A 25,340-nucleotide genomic window follows, 5' to 3' on the forward strand; every position below is an offset into this window, starting at 1 on the left:
TGTCAAGAGGCTAAGGGAAATTAAAAGCAATGCCTTGTCGACCTGCCACCATGTCGCTCCGCCCCCCCCTGAAATGCACAGCATAACGAAGGGTTTTAATTATTCCTAGCAAATTGCTCTCTGCTGTGACTTCGGCCTGTAGCCAGCGATTCAGAAGGGCAGCGATTCGAAAGGTCAGTCTGGCCACCCACAAAGCTGCTCCACGCCCTCCCTGTTACGGTTGAGCGGTCTCTCCTCTGTATCCAGAATGCCCAGAGGGACGCACCCCGCGAAAGTGACCCCCTTACCACCAGACCGACATCCTGACACCATACAGGTAAACAAACAGCAAAGGAAAACTCCAGGGAGACTGGAGATCCTGACATCAAAATGTAATAAGCTTTTGGGAGGCAATCTGACGCCGGCAGAACAATAAGGTACCTGATCAAACTGGACCATGAGGTGACACCTTGGATAACTAGGCTGTTTTACAGAAAGATAAAGGTCTGGTAGATCAGGTTATGTTCTACTAGCACTGTAGGCTAAAATGAATCGTCCTACAAACACTACAGACCTTTCAAGGTTATAAAAGGAGGGAGGGATATCGATACTGGCCACGGGCACCACAAAAACACCAAACGACACTGTGAGACACATACCTGTAGCTCAGGAGGTCCACCTTCATCTCTTATGAGGAGCAGGTAGCTCTGTCCATCCACGACAATCTCCTTCTTGAACCGTCCTCCTGGCGGGTCGGAAGGGCAGATGAAAAAGATGATTAGAGGGGCATTTTGGAATCCTACACAGCTGCTGATGAGTTCTGTAGCTCTCGTACTCAATAACTCTAGGATTCTATACGTATCTGAACTATTGGCCCAAATTCATTGAACACTGCATTATTCAACCCACAGAACCAACAGAAGTACCAGAGGTGAGGTTGCGTTAGATGAATCAGTGCCCCCCCTGTGGGTAAGCAGAAGCGGCAGCACGTTGAACTAAAGCCTAGGCCAGTGTTTCCCAACCCAGTCCCCGGGGAACCCTGGACAGTACATGTTTTTGCTCCCTCCCAGCTCCCAGCCAATCAGGAACACCGAAACCCTGGTACAGGTGCGCTGGGAGCTGAGAGGAAGCAAAAACCTGGACTGGCCGGGGTTTCCTGAGGACTGGGTTGGGAAACACTGGCCTACTGTAGGTCAGGGATCTCAAACTCCAGTACTGGAGGGCCGGAGCCCTGTGTAGCTTAGTTCTTTCCCTGTTCCACCACAAATGATTCAGCTCAAGAGCTGTGTGGTAATTAGCAAAAGGAGTTGAATCAGGTGTGTTAAATGAGGGCAAACCAAAAACTGTGTAGGGCTCTGGCCCCCCAGGACTGGAGTTTGAGACCCCTGGCTTAGGCACTCAAACTGACTTTGACAGAAACGACTACAGATGTGGAAAATTCTGGTCCAGAAAGTAAAAATCCAGCCCATGATTTTGTTTTAACCAACCATTTGAGTACTCTGTGATTGTGACTCATTGTACTCAACCAGTTGGTTGAAACTAAATCATGGTTTAGATATTTACTTCCTGGACCTGAAATTTCCACTTCTGGTACGGACCAGAATGAAACGGCTGAAGAGTCACAGTAACTGGAGGCCTGCATTCCCAGGGGGCCTGCCTCCAGAGTAGGCCCAGCAGGCGAAAGGGAACATGGAGAGGAGCTTCCAAAGCGGAACGCTACATAACCTGTACTCCGTAACGGAACGATAAGCATCACAGCACTGTGACAGCAGGGGGGAGGGAGAGAGAGGAGCTCCGCCGTCCAGAGGCATCACGCTCACGCCAACCGTGGTCCTACAGAGAACCCCGGGCTGCCCACTGCAAATGCACGTACCGACAAGCCTGTACTGAATTGATTTTTTCTTCTGCTCCTTTTTGATAGTGAAAGTGCCGAAAGATACTGCAGATTGAATTATCGAAGGTGCTGGAACTGTATGGAAAACCGAAACGGTTACAAAAAATAAATAAATAAAAAATGTTTATCGTTTTGAAAAACACAGAAACCTTTTTGGACTGCAAAAAAATGTATCTAATTTCTGATCTTCACAGCACGGTCACATCCCGATTAAACCATCGTGGGGCGGGGCTGACGAAACCAGACAGGCGGGAGGGCAGACTGGTTGTGCGCTTCCAGGAACGTGGCTACATACCATGAGTTTGGTGTCATGGGGGATCGAGCATGTGACTGTCACTTTCCACCCCCCCCCCCACCTAGTCAGCCGTCGAAACACAAACGGCCCAATTCCAAGCTCACAACCGTGGCCGGGCAGCTTGTGTTGGTGCTTCTGAACACCAACTACTGAACACCAACTGCTGAACACCAACTGCTGAACACCAACGCTTTCCAAAAATGTGCCTGGGATAAGGATGGGGCTCACGGCCAAACATCCTCAGTCTACTCCCACCTGCTAAAGGACGGACGTCCTTCCGTTCTGTACTCAGGCCTAATCCGAACTCCCCAACTCAGCCCCCAGCTGCGGATCGACACCCCCCCCCCGACCTGAAAACTCACGCTGGCATGCAGGCTGAATGCGGGCAAAGAACCGTGGGAGAGCAAACTCGTGGATGGCATGGAACAAATCGGTAAGACGGGGAATTAAAGAGGAGAGAGAGGAGCAGCGGAAGTGGTTGCGTGTTTGTGTGTGTGTGTGTGTGTGTGGGGGGGGGGGGGATGGGGAGTATTCTTTATGCAGTAAAGGGGCCTTTCCTTGTAAATAAGCCTCACCTTCATCGTGTCGCTATAGAAACATGAAAAGGCTCTCCGCATTGGACTCTGGGCAACAACACCCCCCCCCCCCAAAATGAGGAGCATGCCGGTTTAGCTTTCTAGCATTCTGTCATCCATTTTGCAGAGCACTAATTAAGCTTGTAGGTCTGTCTCCCTTCTTTTTCAGGAGGGAAAAAAAATGCCAGTAACTAATTATGTGTTTCATGTTGCGATGGGCTATAATTAGGCAAAAGGAGAGGAGAGAACGCCACGGCGACGAGGATTGCCGTTTAACCCCTTGCATGCCACTGGCCCTGAGTGAGGCATGCAGATCCACACTACAGCAGACCAAAGAAAGGCTACACGGCCAAAGCAAAACTTAACTTCCAAAAAATATTTAGAAATTTGACTAAAAGGGTAATTACGATCATTTGCAGAACACATCGACCCATTATACAGTCAATGAGGTTGCACACTTGCACTTTCATGCTTGATATTATGATATAGTCCTCCTGGCGGGTATAGTTGTTATTTTACCACTGTGCTATTCTATGCTCTTATTCTATTTAGTTGCCCCAGCTGTAGGATTCACAAGACACTGCGTGTATATTATGATGACAATAAGGTTGAACTGAAGAATGAATGATTGACTGGAAATACGAGAAAAACAGAACAGGTTAGATACCCTGAAATCTTCCCAGTCATTGGATCTTATCTCAAACGTCTAAGTCCTTTCATTATTGTCTATTTAAAAAAAAAGTCTCTGTACAGGACTTCACTTGAAAGCTCTGATAATTAATCAAAATTACGACTTAGTTGGGTATGAACCCATTGAGACGATTTCTTAAAATACTGACATATGAGACTTTTTACAGAATGCGACAGTAAAACGAGACCTTGAACTCGCTCATTTATGTGAATTTCTGTTTCCTTCCCTGGGTGTCTCAATTGATAGTTAAAAAACGACACCTTCTTTCTTTTCAGACATGTATTTAGTTACTAAAAAGAAAAAAACAAAACAAAACGTCTCATCGCAAATTGGCACTGATTCAGTAGCAGGTGAAAAGAGCTTCTGGTTCTCTAATAAAGCTCTCTGTGTCCCCCTTTGCAGGGAATCTGACACAGCAACACGAACTCTCAAGGTCATAAAGCCAGAGGGGAGGGGGCTCATATGGAAATACTGATTTATTCAAAGAACCCAGTTAGGTCCAGAGATATTAAAAATCATAATGCAAAATGAAAATACCTCAATAATCCCTTTCACTTAAATGTTACAATGTATCATACCAAAATAGAAAAGTAATCCTTTTAAATGGGCATAATAGTTTCATGATTTGTTGATTGAAATAGAATTTAAATCAATTTTGTATTCCATTAGGTTCAAATTGGTGAAAGCTAATCAAGAACGCACCCTGCAGTGGTTTGCCAAAGCCGATTGGACGGTCTTGTCTGTTGGTCAAGACCTCCCAGGAGGACCCCCTCCAAAGAAAAATATCTGCAGAACTTACCTTCTGGGGACTCCTCCTGGACATAGGTGCCTGTCAGGTACCGGTGCACCAAGGCTGACTTCCCACTGGAGAGGTTACCCACAATGCCCTGTCCAAGGACACAGAGATTAGCACTGCACCCAGTATCAATATGTTGGCTCTCCAGTGACTTACACTTAACTATTTGACCAAACCATCAACCAACCAAACAGATTCAAGGTAAAAACAAATTTAAGTGGTTAACATCCCCATTTCCATCATGCCACCCAGAATACAGTGAAAAATGTTGCAGTTTCCCAAACAAATGCACTCTATGTGGTTGATATATTTTTATACAGAAATGCCTGAACCACTGCTATTTCTGAACCCGGACCGGGTCAAGCAGCAGCTCTGACACTGGATCCTGCACCATTTCCATACAGACACACAAACCTGATATGGGGTTTTTTTGTTGGGAAGCAAAAAAGGGCAAATCGGTAACTAATGGTATCCCAGCAGATTCAACACCTCCGTCCACTAACAGTGCCCAGACGAAGCTAAATATTAATGTCACGCTGAATTTTTTTCCTTCATATTTATTTTGTAGAGAAACATTGGCTGATAATTGATTGGGGGGGGGGGGCTTTCATTTCAGCGGCCAATCAGCAACTGTCTGAGCTCAGGACTCCTTGTTTGTTTTAGCACTGTATTACAGTGCTAAAACACCAAGCCCATCTCATATTCTCCTCTACATGTTCCTTCTTGTAGTGCCTTCCACCATAGGGGTGGGGGTATCTAAGGCTCTCCATCACTGGGGAGAGAATAGTAGAGGTATGAGCCCCCCCACGTGACACCCCCTTAAGGCGTCCTCCTGTTGAGTTTTTGCAGGGCACGCACTTTCGGGATTTATGCCGCGTCGGGTCGGGACACAGGCTAACGAAGTGATTTATTTGCGCTCGCTCACGAAAGGCCCGCCACGCATCTGTCGGCAAAGAAATCCAATTCTGGGGGAGAACACAGAATTGCTAACGACGGCGGTGTAGCTCCAGGCCTCTGGCGCGTCTCACTGAGGCGTGCGACACGGCGTCAACATCCACGTGCAATGAATAATCACGTAAACAGCTGGAAGCAGGTAACGAGACACAAACAAAGCAAGTTTATAAATAAAATATGTGCTGATCTAAATATCAGGTTACGAGCTCCAGTCTAGGGTCGGAGCCCGACAGAAAGGAATGGGAAAGGGTTAGGGGAGGACGAGACGAACAGGGAATGGAAATAGGGAAGACAAGAAACAAACAGGCCTTTTTTTGTAATTTTTTTTGTAAATCAAGCATTTCACTAATGACCAAATTTACAGGGTGAAAACAGCTAAAAGCTTTCTGCCATGGCGTAAAGGCCAACTACTATAAAAAACGGAAAAATTATGAAGAATTAATTCATTTCTTATTAATTCATTAACTGAGGAGCTTATTTAAGTCATTCAGCTAGATCAATTTAAGCTAGCTAACGACATGACAAGATGGCTCCACCAGGGGGCGCACATTAACGGCACAACAGAAGCTGTGGCTCAGGGGAGGGATGTGACCGTGCATTTATGTCACTTCTGGCCATTAGTGGGCGGGCTGATCTTTGCAACAGAGCAGCTCGAAAGCTTCAAGACTCGGCCCGGAGTCGAAAAACCGCCGTCCGGCTTGACGTTCGCCAAGTCCGGACACGAGGACATGCCTCAGACGGGGCAAGGGCCCGCGTTTCTTCACTGCGATGCCTGGGGGGAGGGGTGGGCAGGTGTCTGGCGCCCCACGCAGGTGGGAGGCGGAGTTACGGCAGAACGTCTGTGGCAGGCAGGAAGCCGAAGAACAAAGATGAGCAGAAGCTCCTAATTAAGCGGATTACAGCGGGGAAACATGGTGTTTAGGTGCCACCGTAATACCTGGCAGCTTTAGGAAGGTGAAGGCAATTATACTTGCATTGCACTGTAGGTAAACAGCAGAGGGAAGGTGTGTTAAATAACCCATGCTTACACTGTGAGGCAGTGTAAACAGTAACCATGGAGGGCAGAGAATCCACGTATTTCCTGGATTCTATGAAGGTAAACTCCTTTCTGAAGTTAAAAGTGCCTTTGAGCCATTAAGGGCTTTTGAACTATAATTTCACCAACTTTACCTATTAATTAGCCTCCAACCACAAATCCTGGTTCATTATTCTCATATTTGGTAATGGAGCTAGAAGGTGGTCTGAGGGAAGGTGGTAAAGTACCCTTCTGCACAGCCATACATTGTTCCCATTGCTACCAGCAGGGCGGCGCTGTAGTTCCCTGTGACCGGGCTTATATTTATGGTTCAGACGTGCAAGCCGAGTCTCTAGGAGTCTCTAGGTTCACAGCTGGGGCCCCTTGAGGCCATCAAGGGCACACACATGTATTACCCGGATTATGTGGAGATTTACCTAGACAGTCACCGTGGCGACGCCTCTGAGGCTCGGCTGTCTGGAGTGCAGGTTCTTTATATGGTCCCACCCCCTAAAATGGCTGTTTGCTACCATCTATTTTGTGCCTGCCAGCATCACCGTTGCAGAAGAGACACGAGTGACTGACTGCAGGGTCGTAATGACTTCACAGCCACAAGCCATAAACAGCCAAAATATACAAATCCATACTTATATAGACATCGACAGTTAATCAAATCCTAGGACACAATCCTGTTTTTTTAAAAACTCCACAACATTCATAATTCACCCTTTTAACAGCTCAGATCAAATAATCCAGCATAATATTATAATATTAATTCCCATAATACCCTGGAGGACAGAAATGTGTTCCAGACGACGCGTAACCAAGAGTCTGGAAACTGGGATTTTATTTGATTTTTACCTGTTAACATGCATGTAAACAGACAGATCAGTGCTGCCCCCTCTGGCATGGGAGGGTCCTGCACCCTGTGACTAACTGCTCTGAGACCTGCTGGCTTGGGGGGTGATGATGATGAAAAGATAATATACCTGAAACAGTAGGGAGCCAAAGTCTAATTATGGCTGATCCAAAAATCGGCAGGCTCCTCTGACCATGTGCTTTATTTTTGGCTCCTCCAGAATTCCACCCGCTGTTAAGCGACGTGGATCATTTCCAGGTCCCCGTCACCGGCCCGGCCCCAAACTGTCACTCATGGTCAGGGGCCCCACTGCATCGCCATGCCAACGTGTCTAATTACAGTCACCTGCTTCCTGCCAAGGAATAACCTAGCCAATTTGTGCCGGCGATGGAAAAGTGAATGAAAATACACTCTCAGGCCGTAAAATCACCTTTCGATGGACCGCGTTGCCGGTCGGCGTGCCAAGTGCGACTTTTTCCAATATTAAACTGCCCAAAGGAAGCTTGCATAAATTAATGAAAATCGTTAATGAAATAAGCTCACGCATAACAGACTTACCACTTTGAGTTCTGGCACCGATCGACTCAGCGTCCACTCCTGGCTGTTGACGAAGGAGTCTGGAAAAAGAACGAGGGACAATCACTATGCGGGCTTATTAAATCGTAGGAAAGGGCAAGACCAGGCCCCAAGCGCACTGCCGGGGGTTACAGCACACACATTTAGGAGCAGTTACACAGGTGTACAGGCAGCGTTTACTATATTATTATCTTTATTACAGTAGTGATTGATCTAACCTGCCTCAAAACCACACTCAACACAGATGCACGGAGTGACACATTTACACCACAATAATATGCCACGTCACCGTGGGAACGTGCGCGCGGTGGGGGGGGGGGCGGTTTAGACCAATGAGCCGTGGACATCAAACACATACGGCGCATGACCACAGATAACCCAACAACCTTCATGAGGTGACTGGATAAGGGGTCCGATCAGGCCTTGGACACAAGGGCATGAAGATTCTCCTGTCTAATACCCTGGGTAGATGTAGGTAAGTTACACCATATTGGTGGATCACTGGGAACTGTGGGGGAGGGATGACTAGGCTCTACTAGCCTCTACATGAGAAGAAGTCCAGCAGCACCCTAAGTTTAGCTGTAATTGACACCAAAGACATAAACCATGTTGTTCACCGAAGACTTTAAGACCTGGGGGCCTCGAGGGCCCGAGCGTCCCCGAGCTGTCGTGTTCCATTAGAGCGTGAGGAACTATGAGCAGATCCCGCAAACACAAGCTTTCCGCCTAATGACGGCCGTCCGCCGAGATTCTATCTGAAGCCAAATAACAAAAAAAACAGGTTAAAACAGCCTCTGATGGCCGGAGTGTCAGCAGAGGCCGGGAGAATGCGAGCACCGATTTTAATGGAGGATTTTGGCAGGAGGACTGCAAACAAAACCATGCCTCAATTATGGCGACTGCAGGCAATATACTCTATAAGCTTCAGGAACGTGTTCTTGCTACGTAAACACACCTGAAACTGTAATATAAACTGCCACTCGCATGCCAAACACAAGGTTAATTGCACTCCTACAGCAAAGAACGGATGCTGAACTTGTTAGGCATTTCGACAAGTGACCAGAAAAGGCTTACACAGCCCAAAACGACAAGAGAAAAGATGAAGAACACAGAAGTCATGTGAGGGTGCTTTTTTTTAAGCTCACCACCCATCGGCCTCCAAATCCTACCATTCGCTGCCTCTAGCGTTCTCTCTCACAGAGCGGAAATAGCTGCGAGGACATTTTTAACCAGTTCCCATCATGATATTTTGACACGGCGCCGGCACCTCCGGTGGCGTGTTGAAATTACAGCCACCTCCGGTGAACGAAATTTGCTCGGGTCTCCAGCTATAACAGTTACCACCCATGGAGAGCCTCCATTTGCGGGTATGAAGCCAAGCGTGGAGGCACGTTGAGAGCGGGGCCCATTCCTCACGCCACAGGGCCATCTACATGCTGAGATACGGGACACCCCCCCCCACGACTGCTCTTTTGTTTTGGGGTCTAAAAGCCACATACCTAATGGAAGCTCTTCCTCTCCCCCCCCCCCCCCCATCTCCAATTTGCTTTGAGGAAAAGGAGGCATTGTTGGGGAAATGCCGTCACCCCAACCCACAACTTTTCTGCAGGCCACAGCGGGTAGCGTAATGTGACCCACACCCCCCGTCCTGTCCCATACATGCCTAATGGCTTCCGTTCATCTACCTTGCAGGTCCGGGCTTTCAAACTTCAACACGTCGGTCTTTGTCACAACACATACCGCAAAGACAGACCATCAGACAGGGACACCATTGCCGGTCAACATGAGTTTAAGCTCTTCAGGGTCATTAGCGCCAATAAGTCTAAATAATGGCGCCATCGCAATGGAGCATGGGTAATGTGTACGTTAAACCTCACAAATGCCTCCCGTCTCCCGCTTCCCTGGGATCTTCCCCCCCCATACCAGTACAACCTGCTTATCAGATCTCCTGACACGTTGGAACACGAACAGAACCACCCGGGGATTAGAGACGCAGGTTCACGCCGAACGTCCGGACGGCTAACACGTCAACGTGTCCGTGGCCCCGCTAGCAGCCGAGCGCCATTTTTGCGCAATACCGGACAACGATGCATTCTGGCGAAAGGCAAGACGTCACTCTTCCATGGATGAGCCAGAGTTGTCACAATACAGCAGGTGTGTTCAAGCAAAACAGATTCCTCTGATTAGGCAACCCTGTAATTAAGCAGCATTAGCTCGGATTTAACGATCTATTGAAAAGAGCTGCAGTGAAAAACATCACTTTTCAGGAGGATGATTTATTTACATTATTAATGGATGTGATTTGCAGTTTGGTTTGAGTAATCTCTGGGGTAGGACGTTAGGTATGTGCCATAACGAGGTTCGGTATAAGCCAACCCTTTCAAGACGACCAGTGACGAGCACCGGACCTGACTCAGAGAGCAGACTAATCCCTTCAAATTACCCAGAACAACCTGGTACTTCTTGCCCTGTTTTTTTCCATCAGACTAGGATCCTCTGCACACACACAAACCACACAGAAAAACTATATTCATTTTACAAGGTGGACGCTCACGCAAAAACCCACACACTCTACGGAGCACCAAGAGTGAAGCGGCATTCACACAATATCCCATGAAGTCTATTCATGGATTAAATACCTCTGTAAAGCACCCTGTACACTCTACAGACCACGTCAACTGGTCTTTATGTCAAGTGTACCACCATGTTTTTATGATCGATCAAATGCCTGAAAGCCACAAACACCAAGGCATCTCTAAAGCAACATACCTACACATCCAGAACATATCAAGTTCACCCCACAAAATGCTCGACACACTATGAAGCATTGTCTGAGTGAAAGTATGAAGAGAAAAAGAGTAAAGTGCTCATTTATTTCGACATGAACATCCTGCTGGACCAAATCGTCGTCATGCCGATGCCATCGCCTCATAGTTCCGTGGATGACGGAGATGATGAGCATGTCGCATGCACAATGGGGTGCCTCTTGGCTCCAAGAGGGGAAACAACAGTCTGTACTGTCATCCAGACCCACCAGAAGGACAGCGGAAAAACCTTCAAATAGACGCAGTTAAGCATGAACAGTCTGGCACATGCTGGGCCCTTGAACCCACGAGGCTGTAACCCTCAGGCTACAGGCCAGAGCTGGACTAGGGCTGAAAAACACTGAGAAGGTTTATCGACTTATTGACCAAGCAACTCAACCACGGTCTGCTTTGAAGGAGGACCAACTCGTTTTGTGTGTGCAGGGGAGGATTAGCGCATTGGCTATAGCCCAGGGCCCCGGCAAAGATCAGGTCCCCGACCCGCCGGGAACAATGGACCGGTTAGGTAAGTCGGCAGCATCCAAGTGTCCATGCTGAGGTCGGTCTTAGGCCCCCAGATAAGTTAATCCACCCCTACGTGTGTGGGCATAGCATGTGGGAGACAGTGATGGGACTTGGGTGAGGGAGGTCTGTCTGAATCCAGTGAGGAACAGGAACTCAAGCATTACAGGATCAGGATGGAGAGCAAAACGCAAACGCCGACACATGCGATATGTGCAGATGTCAATGAGCCGCTAATTCCAAAAGAAAGGCTGAAAGGGTTAAAGCAAAGTCCCCTGAACACAATCCGCAAAGTGGCCTAATACAGAATCACTGAGGTCTTTAAAATAGGGGGGCGGCCGTCTGCTCAGCGTTTAAGAGAAAGACACACGAGAAGCGACTCCTAAAACGCATGCAGAGCCCAATCCCCACACAAGTGTCCTTTGTCCCATTCATACCATGTCATAGTTCTGGTCTCGTTTTAGGATTTGGTGGCCATTTCCAGTCCCATAAATAGTCACAATGAGCCTAATTCAAGCCCCGACCCACCAGTTTGGGTTGAAGAAAATTAAAAACAGACTGGTAAACCTCTGGCATGTGACAAGCCGCTATGGTGAGAGAGACAGCCATGGATTCTGGACTTTGCTTTGAAATATGCACCGTACCGTAACTTCATCTAGCAAGATCTCTCACCAATATAAACATCCACACAATAAATTACAGTAAATTATAAACTACAGCAGGATGCTTATGAAAGAGACCATGCTAGATCATATTTAAAGGTGCAGACACGAAATTACCTACCCCCAGACAGTCCCCCAGGAACCCCACAGACAGTTCACATTTTTGCTCCCTTACAGCTCCCTGTACACTTGAACCAAATGGAATACCTGATACAGGTATGTTGAGAGCTGGTAGGGAGCAAAAATGTGGACTGACCTACACAACTCTACCAAGAGTCAGGCCTCTGCCCAGCAAACACATGCAGCTAAGACCTTGAAACTTAGATGTATAGGGGACGGTCAGAAGAACTGTGAGATGAAGAGCCTTCAAGAGCGAAGCCAAGGGACTTAAGACAAACGGCCACGCTACTCATCAAGAAGACGCTGAAGAAACCGCTCGATGGGAAAGAACCAGAGAGGTAAAGCCTGCAGAGTCTCCGAGGCTGTTCCCGACTTGGATTCAGCTCTTCACAGCCTCGAGATTAAAGCACCCTCAGCCAAGGCGGGATTTCCGTAATAATTACCGCTCGCTCCTCGACGAAATTAGTCTTGCCACCAGTCTCCTCCCAGCGGTCTCCCAGTTTCTGGCGCTCCTTTCTAAAATGCACGCCTCTTCCGACTCATCAAACTAAACCTCAAATTACATCCGCCTTTTAATTAAAAGTAGTAAATATGCATATACGTATTTTTTTCTAAGAGTCAACACAGGTGCCAAAATGTGCCATCTGGCCTAGGAGTCAAATACTGACTGAATTAGCGCATCAAATATTTATGTCTGTTATTTAAGTACTAAGAAGTTGTGGAGAGTTTGTTGTGAACTGAGCATTGGAAAATGGAGCCTGATGTGACCTGAAAATGGCACAAACTAGGGGAACAAACAACAGAGCCTGACAGCTTGTGTTTCACGCCCCCCACCGACGGAGGACGGGCCATGCATCAACCTCTGAGACGGGGTGATTCAGCGTTCAGCCCCACAATGCTGCACAGGGAGGGGCCCTGTTACACCAGATCGCAGGGACAGCGCCTCGGGGCATGCGGGGCCCAGGTTTAGAGGCAGCCTCGGGCCGACGTCGATAATGCGCGCCTCTCTCCCGTTACCCAGCAACCGCGGTCATGTTTGGTTGTTTGTTCTGTGTGTGAGGGCGTGAGGAGAGAGAGGGAGGGTACGTTCAGGTCAAATTTTCATAAGCGACAAGATCCACAAGCTCACGGGGCAAAACTAGGCTTCAAAAATTCCTGGACCAGTTCTTAAACACACTAAAATTATTTCCCTTTATACTTCAAAATGTTAACTGACACTTTGCACCAAGTATCTTGTTCTCTTCTGTCAGATTGTATTTTTAAATCCTAGGGGCCGCATTCAGAGACACGGTGGCTCATTTTGCATGTTGTCTCTGTGCGACTCCCACAGACCAACAACACAAGGAGAACAGGTAACCCAGAACCGGCCCAACAGCATACGAGCACATGCCCTGTAAACATAGGCAGAATAGGTAATTGCCCACAGCCCCCTGATTACCTGTGTTGGAAGGAAGTGAATTAATCATCAATTTTCTCAGTAGAGGGATCTCCCAAGTAACCGATTTGCCAAGGATACCTGAAAAGGTAGAGCGTGCCTTGCCTGCAACGAACCTGCATCCCATCCATGGTATCCCTTGTCTTGCAGGGATATCAGGGATAGTATCCTGGATCACCAAGATCCAGCACGGGATGTGGTTAGATGGATGGATGGATGGATAGATGGATGGATATACAGCATTTAAAAAAAAAAAGTTCATAATTTGTTACTTAAATTCAAGAAAGTTATTAGTTAAAAAAAACACTTCCAAAACATAGGTGCCCCATAGGTGGAACAATACCTAATAAGGGTTAAGGTTAAGGGTTAAGGTTACTTTATTGTCATCAACGGCTTTATACAAGTACAAATATACCTAATAATACCTAAAACCTGAACAAACACAGTGAAGTGCCAGCAAGGGAACGTGGTATATTTTCAAACATTACACAAAACAAAATGACCTGGGGGTGCGCTGTTTAAATCAAATTCACAAAACTGACAAAGGATAAACACCCGCAAGTCCCTGCCTGGGGGTTTTCCCAGCGTCAGATGGTGATACCGAGATAGGAACAGTATCAGCTGCTCAGAATATTAATATATATTTTTTTTTGCCGTGAACATCTGCTCCATAACTCATCTCCATACCAGTCTGACTGTCCTCAGCCTGGCTTTTATCCCCCTCCTCTCTGACAGATTGTCCGTTCACGCAGGTTAGTCACATAGTCCCTCTGCTTCATCTCCACCTTCCTGTTTTACCCCCAGGTGACACAACCTGTCAGACAGATGAACTCTTAACTCAATCAGCCCGGTTCTAAGCAAAGCAAACGTTGGGGAGGATGGTATTACAGTGGGCCGCAGGAATCATGCAGGAAGCAGGACCCACCATCTAGGTCCACCGGGCAACCACAGGACAGACTCAAAAGATGAATACATCTTCCAGTAATGAGGAAACAGGGCTGCGTGGCTCAGAGGTTGAGGATAATCAGAAGGTTGCAGGTTCAAATCCCAGAGTCGGTAGAGTAGGCCCTTGAGCTAGGTCCTTCACCATGAACTGCTCCAGGGATCATCTGACTCTGTTTTCTGCAAAAATGTACGTCGCTTTGGATAAAAGCGTCTTAAATTAAGATCTATCTGGACTGAACACCCAGCCAAATCTTTGGAAACACAACAAATGCTAAGCTACACACTTAATATAAGATTTTAATCAAATGATGACATTTTACCAGATCCAAGGACTCACAATGAAAGCTACTTGATAAGATTAAATAGCAAACAAAATTCAGAACAGAACAAAACGGCAGGATAAAACAACTGCTGCCAGAGATGTGACTTACACCACATCCCCCCCACATCCTCCCACAGAAACAAGAAAGAATCTTATTTCAGTGACCTCAGCAACACATGACTCACAGCAAACAATAAAAACTCCCCACTTGCCTGGCACCCTCATTGCTTGGGGGCCCCTAATCTGCACTGCACTCTCTCTTCTGATAAACCCCAGACTTCGAGCACCATCAGTGTGGTACAGGAACAGGTGCAATGTGTGTAATGCCCCCTGCAGTGAAAACATGCAGAAGAATGCCAGGGGCGGAAATAAATTGCATTTTTTTGTTGAAAATACAGCCCCCTCATTTCACACATATGCATGTGCCTAATCCCCAGTTATAGCTAGCATCCTGACCAGCAGCACCAACAGCCATCCCGCCACTCATCAGGCAGCGCTACGCTAAGGGAGGCTACACTACACTATGGTACGCTACATTACGCTAATGGGGGCTACACTATGCTAACAGAGGCTACATTATGCTAATGGGGGCTACACTATGCTAACGAAGGTTATGGTATGCTAATGGCGGCTATGCTATGCTAACGGAGGCTACGTTAATGCTATGCTAATTGAGCTATTCCACACTAAAGCAGTAGCGCAATTAATACACCCGTCTGGGCCTCACTGGACGGCAGGCCTAGTCACCTAGACGTGAGAAAATGTGACAGGAATATATTTTGCTTGCCTTTCCACGTGACGGGAGGTATCGAGCAGCTGCCTTTAGTCCCCCTGAAACTCGTCTACCCTGCGGGGAGGATCCAAATGAGACTGACCAGGATGATGTGGAAATAAATTTTTCTTAAACAGACAAGTCCAAACTTTGCTGTAGGAGAATGAGGGTTCGTCTTAGCCAGGGCGGACTTCAAGCGCACAAGCAAGCGGGTTGCTGTGACAACTCACGTCTGGGCGAGATCAAAGTTTCTATGGGTTTGGAGCAACTGCTGCATGTTGAGACCAAAATCAGTCCTTCAGGTTAAACTGCACAGAAACAGGCCATAGTACTCCTGGGTTTTCCCTTGCAGCCAATCAGTGGACCAGCATTAATAGATAATTAGATTAGATTAATAAATTAGATACATACAAAGATTAGATAGATAGATAGATAGATAGATAGATAGATAGATAAACAAAGAAAGCAAACAAATAAATATATGTGAAGGTCTTACAAATAGATTTACATACAAACTAGCTTCACAGTCCTCCCAGGGTCATACTGAAGCAGTGTTTAATTTATCAGCTTCTCAAGCTCAGCAGTTTTATGCCAAGAAAACACTCAATGGTTGTGTAATGTTTCGGTGTTTGGGACCAAAACAATGGTGTGTGAACTCTTATCATTTTCATCGACCTGCATCACCACACAAAGGGAGTCTTGTAACACCAACATGAAACCATGTACCAGGACTGACGAATAATACAAATATGTGGGGATATATCTGTTATCTGTTCTCTGTGCCTGCAGAACAAGAAGCTACAGTTACAGCTTTCCGGGGCAAACTGACTGAGGTTTTGACATTGAACTGGCATCCATTTGTCCAACGTGGCTGCCATTCAAACACCGTGGAACTGCGACACCACTCAGGCCTTAGAGACCCCCATCCGCGTCATGTCATATGGCAATCAGAGGCTGCTAACGGGAAGCGGCAGGCCGCCGCAGCACGCCAGCGTCCCAGTATTGAACTCTAACCTACATGCGCTGCTGTGGGGGCGACGCCTGTCGCGAGCCGGTTCACGCTTCACCTGTTCGCGGAGACAGGCGTGCTAACACGCCTCGCTAATGCTAGGAGTTCGTCGGCTCCGAGAGGCCACACAGTATGTTTCTGCCACGTTACACAACTCCAGGGGATACAGGCATGGTTTTGTTTCCAGGGTGTGTTCAGAGTTCAGAGGAGACAACAAACAGCTTCCAACCGTGAGCATGTGTTTAGGATTCAAACTTTCTACACTAGAAGTGCAATGGATGAAAGCGGATTTTCACGCATGGAGCAGGCGGGGGGGCACCACACACTCTGGAGGGCCACCCACCTGGGGGAGTTTGGTTTTATGTTGGGGGGGGTTGTCTGTAGCTCCCCTCAGGCAGGTAAGGGCAGGCGGAGCAGAGCGCTTTGGCCACGCCCACATTCTTCAGTCCTGCCATGTCTGCTTAGAAAGGGAGACTCACACCCACATACTCACACATACACACACTCACACCTGTGCCAACACTCAACTCCTGAGCACGCCATGGCACAACAAACACCCAGGGGTGGGACCAGCCTTCACGTTCACGGCACTGACGCACTTCTCGTTTGTGCACGTTAAGAAATTATCCTCAGCACAAAAACCCGTGCTTGAGGAATGCCTTACTATGCAATAATCACCAGCCTCAGTTACTGATTAAACCCAGGCTTCTAAAATTATCCAGAAGAAAGCAAAGGGGTAACAATCTAACGAATTTTCTTCCAACCACAGTAGCAGAAAATATTCCAAATAGTACAAGAAAAACAATCATATTTACATTCATAATGCTCTCTTGCATCACCGTATTACTATGCCTGATTCTGAATAAACACGCATTTCTTTTTTCCCCTGGAATGTAACCGCAGGCAGAGCTTAACCTGGGGAGATTTGTGCCTTTTGTGAAGATGTTTTGGGATGTTCTGTTCTCTCCTCCCATCACACCTCTGAGGTGTGGTGATCGAGCCGGCTGAGATGAAGCAAGGATGCGTTACTGCTATTTCGGCCCCGGACGCAGATTTAACAAACGGTGATACAGTACAAGCGTGTTTAACTGCGGGTGGCCCAGTGGGTTAAGGACACTGTACCAGTGTTCAGATGGTCGTCCCACATGCTAAAGGTCCCCAAACTATCGTGATTTCACAGTTGAATCTTTAACCCCCAATTGCTCCAAGGACTGTCTGAGCCTGTTCTCTTAAAAATGTATGTCACTTAAGATCAGGGGTGGGCAATCTTATCCGCAAAGGGCCGCTGTGTATGCAGGTTTTCGCTGCAACTCCCTAATTAGATTACTAATTAGTGGACTGATTGGCTGAAGTTTCCTCACACCTGGGTTTGAACAGCTGACCTACAGGTTATACCAAAAACCTGCACACGCACCGGATAATTTTGCCCACCCCTGCTTTAGATAAAAGTGTCTGCTAAAGAAATTCAACGGCCCACGGTAAGTAAGAACTTCGCTGGTCAGTCGACGTACAGTTCCAACGGGGCGATGAGCCTCTTCCCCTTATGGCCCAGAATGCCGTGACAGTCTCACACATGACATCTGGCTTTTCACACAGTTACGACCCAGTAGACAGGAGCCTACTGGCATTTTTAGCCTTCGGCAAATGGGAAGGGGACAGAAACTTCAAAAGGAACTAATGGTGCTGGTGGATGGTGAAGAGGGATGGGGGGGGAGGGGGATGGGGTCACGAGGTGGACAGGCCGTCTGCAAGGAAGCCGGTGTCATTAATTAGCTGCTAGCCTGAAGACAATACCTCACGTGGCCTTAACCATCCTATCAGAAGTCTAGCATGATCTCTCGACCAGCTGCATGGCAATAAGAGTGTCAATATGACAAAAACAATTACGATTTTCACCATGTTACCTTTAAACCGAAACAACCAGCAGGATGATTTTAGCTCCGAAAAAAGCAGACGCTCCCTCCAATATCATAAGTGCTGCATCTGTGAGCCAAATAACGTCGGGTGAGTTTAAGTCAGCAAGACACCTCTGGCACTCTCATGAACCCTGGGAAACAATCCAGAGGCTTGCTTGATGTGAGGTGGGTGGCTGTATGGGGGGGGGGGCTTCAAAATGCTGCAACTTTAACCCCAACCATGCCGCAGATGAGAGCTCCCCAATTAGACTTTGCATCAAGAGGCCTGTAGGCCAGTGGGGTGGCACTCTGCACCTCCCCCAACGCCACCCCCACCCACAGGACCCCATTCTTCACTTCTGCTCGACTTAGTAACAGCTTCAAAACAAAGTTTATAGCGTCGAGCCTCCTGACCTGGGAATGTTTGAGCACGGTCCAAATGCAGCCAGACGAATGTTGCTTTGAATAATCTGCAACTTTCTGCCAACGTTTACTTGGAATGCAAGAACCTGCATGAAAAGCCGAACGTCCCACATGCTAAAGGTTCCCAAAGCTAAGAAAGAAGAGGAGTAAGGGGGGGGGGTGCTTACCTTGACCTTCGGTTTTCACACTAGGGGGAGTTTCTGTGGTATCAGTCAGTGGCTTTGTATTTGAAGGATCTATGCCAAGTTCCTGGCTTTGAGAAGCGAGTTCAGGTGTTGGTTGTTTTTTCTTAAAGCGTGCAATAATCAGCTGCCAAAAGCTAGGCTCTTCCTGAATGGGTCGAGGGAGCTTAGACGACAACATGGGAACCTCCATCACTTTGCCCTTTCCCTTGCTCTGGTACTCCAAATGCCGTATCCCAGCATCCTCCTCATGAATCTGCCTGACCGACAAAGTTCTGCCCGTGAGGTAGGAGAACGGACGGGCAGAAGTGTAATGCCCGTCGTTTTTAGCCTGAGCAAGCTCGCCCTGGTCGTCGTGGTCACGGCCTTTCCGGATGCGAAAGCTGAGGGTTCGGCGGAGGGATGCGAACGAGCGCCGAGAGCCATCCGGCTTACTTCCCTCACGAGAGAAGGTGTCGGTACCACGAGCCGGCCTGCCAAAGAACCTCCAGCGAAAGCCCCCCTTGAGTAGGCCGGTGCCGTCGCTGGAGGTGCGGGTAAATCCGGAGCCGCCACCATCACGGCCGAAGTTATCATGTCGGTCGAACTTCTTGAGTTCCAGCACAGTCATGCTGACGGGTCGTGGTTTCCGGACCTGCTGTCGGGACCTGGGTTGCACCACCGGAGGTGACTGTGGGGGAGACTCCACCTTCAAATCATTGCTGGCCCTGATCTCTGCATTCCTGGTCCTCTGTTGCTGTAGGCCATCCGCAAGGGAATCCCCGCCAAGCCCTGGCAGCAGACACACACTCCTGGGCCTCCTCCCCTGGTCCTGAGTGCTCCGCACGGCTGGTTCTGACTTGTCCTGGAAGCCATACATGCTCACCACCCTTCGGGTGCCGGCATGACGCTCCCGAGGGGGTCTTCGCAACACCACCGGTGGAGGGGGGCCACAGCGCAGAGAGCCATCTTCCTGAGGGACGGCAGCGCCGGGACTCAAAGCATTAACCTCCTCCTCCAGTTCCCCGAGCTGCTGGAGTGCTGGAGCTTCTGCTGCTCGCTTCCAGACTGCCTGAGAGTGTTTCACTGTGCAGCTATTACTGAGCTTCCCGAGCAACCGGTCCATCCTCATTTTCCCCGGCTCCCTCTCAGTCCCGCCTCTGCAGCTTGGAGTGGGACTACCAGGGAGTGCCGGAGAGGTCCGCCCCTGCCCAAGGCTCTCTCCAGGCTCTCCCTCGTCTTCTCCTGGCTGGTTCTCAGAAGACGCCGAGCCCTGGGCTGCAGGGTGGTAATGATCAGAGGTAGGCCCCGCCCCACACAGGCTGCCTCGCTCCGTCCTGTTAGGGATTACTCGGTATGCCGTTCGGTCTCTATGCAGAGCATCAAGACCATGGGAGCTAATGTCTGTAGGTCCACCACTCAGTACCAGCATGGTTTTAACCAGGCAGAAAAAAAAAAAAACAAAAAGACCCACAAGATATACATACACAGCTTCTGGCTCTTCTCAGAGTCATTCAAAGGCATACATTCCAAAATGAACCACGATCCTTTCACCCTCAGAATCCCATGACAGATGTCTTCTACTAAATGTGTTTCCGAGTCTCACCTACACACCTTCCCCCAATTTTAGGTGCGCCTCAGTGCCCTTTTCGAAACGCAGCCTCCGGTATCCGAACTAAGCCTCGAGTTACCGCAACTTGCTTTTAGGGAACTTCTCAAGTTGTTTACAAAACAAAATAGCATTCCTGGAAGGGCAGGAAGAAAAAAAATAAATCAGTCCTTCGTTGAGAAAAAAAAAAACGGAACTAATTAAAACTTTTTCTTAACAAATGCACTTTCTGGGATTCTCTGCAGGCACTTAAAAAATGCAAGCGGAAAGCAGCTGCCCTGCCCAGGCTTGTTTTACAAGAGGTCTGAGTTCTCGGCAACGGTGCAGGCGAGCCAAGCAGCTTAATCCATCGGCCCCTGGCTGCACTGGGGTGAAGGAAGGGTTGGGGAGGGAGGGGGGCTGGTCAAAAAGCAAGTAGTAGATCCTGTCAGGAATCACCGGGGGCCGCTGAAGCACAATGTCTGTCCGCTTGAAAAGGCCACCACAGTACAGAAAACGGCCACTAGAGGTTCTGAGGAGACAGAGCTGCCGCCGGGGCTGGAGCGATGATAGAAGATACCAACATGGTCTTCAAGGGTAGGATCCTGGATATACTGCTGCTATGAAAGAGCACTTTGTGTCCCAGGGGTCCTGCCGCTTCCAGTTCTATCCCCTTTTCCACAGACCAGCCATCAAATATTCCCGTCGGACCCAATAAACAGAAAACAAGCAAACAAAAACAGGGAACACTTTACCATAGCTTGGTGCTGGGGCAGAACAGGAATGCAGAGAGCTCTCGGCTGCCTCTGTCCCCCTCTGCTCTGTGCCCCACTATCTCTCTCTCTCTCTCTCTCTCTCTCTCTCTCTCTCTCTCTCTCTCTACAGAATTCCAAAACAATCATTCACCTCTAGTGAGAGGAAGGCATTAGCTCTGGCTACAGGTGCCCAGGCACCAAGAATGTGCTACAGACACATCTCTCGCTCTCTCTCTCTCTCTCTCTCTCTCTCTCTTTCAGAGACATGCATACGGCCAGCCAGCCTCAACTGGAGGTGAAAAGCTGACGAATAGCACGCCACATAAGCGGCGACCGTGTTCTGCGTTTGCCAAAAGCCGGTCGACTTGAAAGACGGCAAAAGAGCAGCCACAGGCGTCAGCGTATTTATTCACGGGGAGCGACGTACACGCGCTATAGATCGGACGTCAGCTGATAAACAGCGACGAGACAGGGGAAGGACCAAAAGCTGCAATGCAGCTCCTAAAGGGAGCTGGATCTGTCTTTTATCGGGAGATGGGTGGCCCCGTACGAGGAAAAAAAAAAAAAAAGAAGCACAGTCTTGGATGTTCAGCAGTGGCTGGACTCTTGTCAAACATTGTGCAGCCACTGGAATGAGCAGAAACCAAGGAGAAGGGCGGTCTTTCTCAGCCTCCTACCTGTGGCACTCATCCTAATCCCTTTAAGGGCACAGAAACTGACCCCGCAACTCAAGACTTGCATTCACTCTGAACTTATGCCTGATTTATGAAGATGTGCTTTATTTAACTACAATGAAAATCCTGTGGGAAAATGGGCCTGTAAGTGAACCAAGAGTACCGATCCAGGAGTTCCAAGTAGATCTTTGAGGTAAAAATCCAGTGTATCCACCCAGAAAGAGGACCACAGTCACTCACTCAAGCTCGACAACGAAGGCTTATGACTGTACTTGGAAAAACTAAGCCCAGTCTCTCTGGCTAACCTTCCCCAACCATTATTGCAGAGGTAAAATTTTGAAAAGGAAAACATAAATCACTTAATAAACTCCATCTGAAAAGAGTCAATTTTAGGCTTAGATGGCATCTCACAGATTAAAAACCGATTGGGTGAAACTGGGCGATCTGTAATTTACAGAAACAAGACGGCGATTTGTTGTGCACGGGAACATTCCTTTCGCCTGGCTTCTAGGTTGCCGTGGAAACCGGAGATCGGGAATAAAACGACACCGCAGCGTCAGGGGACCCGCCTGCCGCTTCCCTGTAGCGCCAGCGGAGCTGAAAAAAGAAACTCGCGAGCGGCCCGTTAACATGCAGAAAGAGGTGCGCTCACGGGCGCGATGCACGGGGTCCGAGGCTGCCAGCATGGGGGTCCCGACTGCGGCTACTGCACCCAAGACTGGACTGCAGAGGTTCGAATAGAGCTTAAACTGTAGGTGGCTGGCCAGGATATACGGGACCCCACGGGGCAGGCCGGCCTGGCCCAGGGCAAGGCAGGGTACAGCTGTAAATGCGTGCATGTGACTGGTGTCTGACTCCCCTTTACGGACTGGAACAGATTCCAGGTTCTTCTATCTAATTTAGAAGATGGATGGATGGACGGACAAATTGCTATACTACTACTTGCATTACTACTGCTACTATAATAGCACTCTTTGGCTAACACTTTTATGTAATGTGATTACATGCTCATGCGGGGGGGGGGGGATTCACATAAATCCCAGCCCCCATAAAAGCCTCTTCAGAATCTGGGTTCAGAAATACAGCTTATCTGTCAATTAGGCACTGAGCAAGCAGATCGGGACCACTTCAGTATGACCTCCCCTGCCAATAGAATCTACGCAAATGGGCAAAACCCGATTCACCGACAACCAACGCAATGAGCTTGGTAGCAAAGGCAGCAGTGCCGCCTAGTGGCTGGAGTGAGGACTGCGGCACTAACATCACTTGCTTAAATCGGAGATTACTATAGAGATTATTTCAAGCATTGTTTTGAATGCTGGAAGCTTACCAAGAAACGTGAAGTTGTAAGGGGAGGGGGAACAGAACGCATAGCTGAAATCTGAAGAAAAGTAACTCAACTGGGAGTTTAGAAATACAATTCATTTTTCATGTTATGATTGTTTATTTTCTCCCGCAAATCAATTTGCAGTCATGTTATCGAGAGATTTACAAAACACAATTCTCGCCTATTCTCATTGTCTTTATAATTTAAACACAATATAAACATAAAATGAAGAAAAAAAATACCTAATTTCAATAATACCACACTAAATACCAATTACAATGGAAGTCATTCTGTTACATAATAATCGTCGCGATATTGCTCAGTACTTAAGCAAGTAGCTGGGCCAAGCTCGTCAGCCAAGTACACACCGTCTGCCCCGCGGTCCACACCGGATCACCGTGGTGACCGCATCACCATCGCTGCCTGGCACTGACCCGTGACCTTGTGGAACGGCTCCAGTAGGACAGTCGTGCAGGTAAACAGAGACACAACAGCCTCGTCCTGGAGAAAAACGCATGTCTGTCTGCAAAGCAAAACTTCATAACGTCCGTAAGTCTCTGTACAGAAAGACCAAGTGTCGAGTTTCCCCATTTCATTGTTATATGTGTTCCAAGTAACGTGGTTAAGTTCTTATGCTGTAGCTCAGGGGACAGGACACACAACAGTGTGTTGTAAGACAAGAGAGTGCAAGACAAAACCATGGAATAAGAAACCAGCAAAGACTGTCAGATGAAATATGGGAAACGGCGAGATCTCCGGTCTTCCCTCCTCCTCTCCCCATTGGCCACATAGGGCAGACATAAACGGCGTCGGGGAGAGGTCACGTCGTTCACCGTCCACATTTTTCCCCAGTCAGCTTCCCTGCGGTTCCCAGCATTTTGATAAAACGCTCGGACCCTAAAGGACACCGTTTTCTCGTGGCGGTGTGGGCCGGGGCCGCCGGCACAGACGGGATTTAGAAGCAGGTCCCCGGCCCGGCCGTGACCCGCATCCCAAACGCCATTCAGGACAAGAGCTTTGTTCACGCATTTGGTCTCGGATGCTGGAAGAAAAAAAAAAAAAAAAAGGCTCCCACACATCCGAGAAACAAGGCTGGGACGCTTCCCAGAAACGTGCTTTTCCTGGACTCAGAGACCCCCCCCCAAAAATAAAGAACAAAGAAATAGATCATTTCCTGCCCACAGAGGGGAGGTAGACTGGCCAGACAAGGGTGCACCTTCATACCAGGGGCAGATAAGCTAGATCAAGGGGCCAATGTTCCACCACTACTGGCATCAGCATACTAGGGGTGGGGAACCCGTTCCATGGAGGGCCGGTGCGGGTTCTTGGGATGGCCTCTCAATCAGCCAATAACAGTGGGTCCCCAGGCCTGGAGCTGACAAACCCTGCTTTCTTACTGGCTGATTGAGAGGTCCCCCATTCCCCACACAGCCGGGTCAGGCAACCCCAGCAGGGGAAGTAGCGAGTCCGTAAAGCACATCAGAGAACCAACTCCATTCCCCAGCCCACAACACTGTCAGACACCTTCCTGGGGCTGAAAAGCAAGCTGCATTCTGGGTAAGAGCAATGACCTAATAACACACAGAAACACACAGTCACTCATGCACAGCCTGAGTCATTCCATACATCTACAATACCAGCAAAATCAGCAACAAGCTGAAGGGAGACGGGATCAGGGCTTTATGGCGAAGACGGCGTGGCCGCCGCGATGGAGAGTAACAGCCCGTGACTGTCAGCGACGAAATCCGAGCCCTCGCTTACCCGGGAGGAACACTCGACAGAAATCATAAAATCTGAACACACGGCTCCTCGTAAAATCAACACACAGCCTCTGCGGGAAGAGCCTGGGCAGAAACGAGGAAGGTGTCAACCCCCCCCCCCCCCCCAACACACACGCTGGGCCCTGGCATTGGCTGTTACCTGAGTCCAGTAGGTACGGGTTCGAGGCACTCAGAGGCTCGTCGGCAATCAGCTGGTCGTCCTCACCGTACCGTTCGTGACGCCATGGCTCGCGGCGTCTGCCGAAGCACGACAGCATGGTGCCCCCCCCGCCCCCTCCCACCCCCACAGGAAACGACCCAGAGCTGGTTACCACTACAAGTCCCTGGCCCACTGCGGCTTCGAAAAGCTGGGCCTGGCCGACCGTTTCCTGAACACGTAGGAGTAAATATATATATATATATACAGCCCCCCCCCCCTCCCCAAAGTCTCCTCGGCAGCTCTGAGGACTGCGCTGACACACGCCCGCGTACACACTCGCTACTCCCTCGCTCTGACACTCCAGGCAGGAGG

General features: G+C 48.7%; 1 protein-coding gene across 2 annotated transcripts in view; it reads right to left on the bottom strand.

Annotated features, from left to right (window-relative positions):
* The window catches only part of agap3 (ArfGAP with GTPase domain, ankyrin repeat and PH domain 3), a 164,539-nt gene that overhangs the window by 65,171 nt on the left and 74,028 nt on the right, over window positions 1-25,340 (bottom strand). Inside the window, exons 1-4 of one of the 2 annotated variants that reach the window (XM_072711212.1) lie at window positions 18,711-21,656; window positions 7,617-7,675; window positions 4,234-4,321; window positions 639-724 (exon numbers count right to left, since the gene is read on the bottom strand). In XM_072711212.1, coding sequence (XP_072567313.1) covers window positions 639-724; window positions 4,234-4,321; window positions 7,617-7,675; window positions 18,711-20,136 — 1,659 coding nt within the window. In that variant the 5' untranslated portion in view covers window positions 20,137-21,656. Of the gene's footprint in view, window positions 1-638; window positions 725-4,233; window positions 4,322-7,616; window positions 7,676-18,710; window positions 21,657-25,340 lie in introns of those variants that run through there. The other variant, XM_072711213.1, reaches the window with a different exon arrangement.

The sequence above is a fragment of the Paramormyrops kingsleyae genome, chromosome 4 (genome assembly GCF_048594095.1).
Source record: "Paramormyrops kingsleyae isolate MSU_618 chromosome 4, PKINGS_0.4, whole genome shotgun sequence".
Classification (NCBI taxonomy): domain Eukaryota; kingdom Metazoa; phylum Chordata; class Actinopteri; order Osteoglossiformes; family Mormyridae; genus Paramormyrops; species Paramormyrops kingsleyae.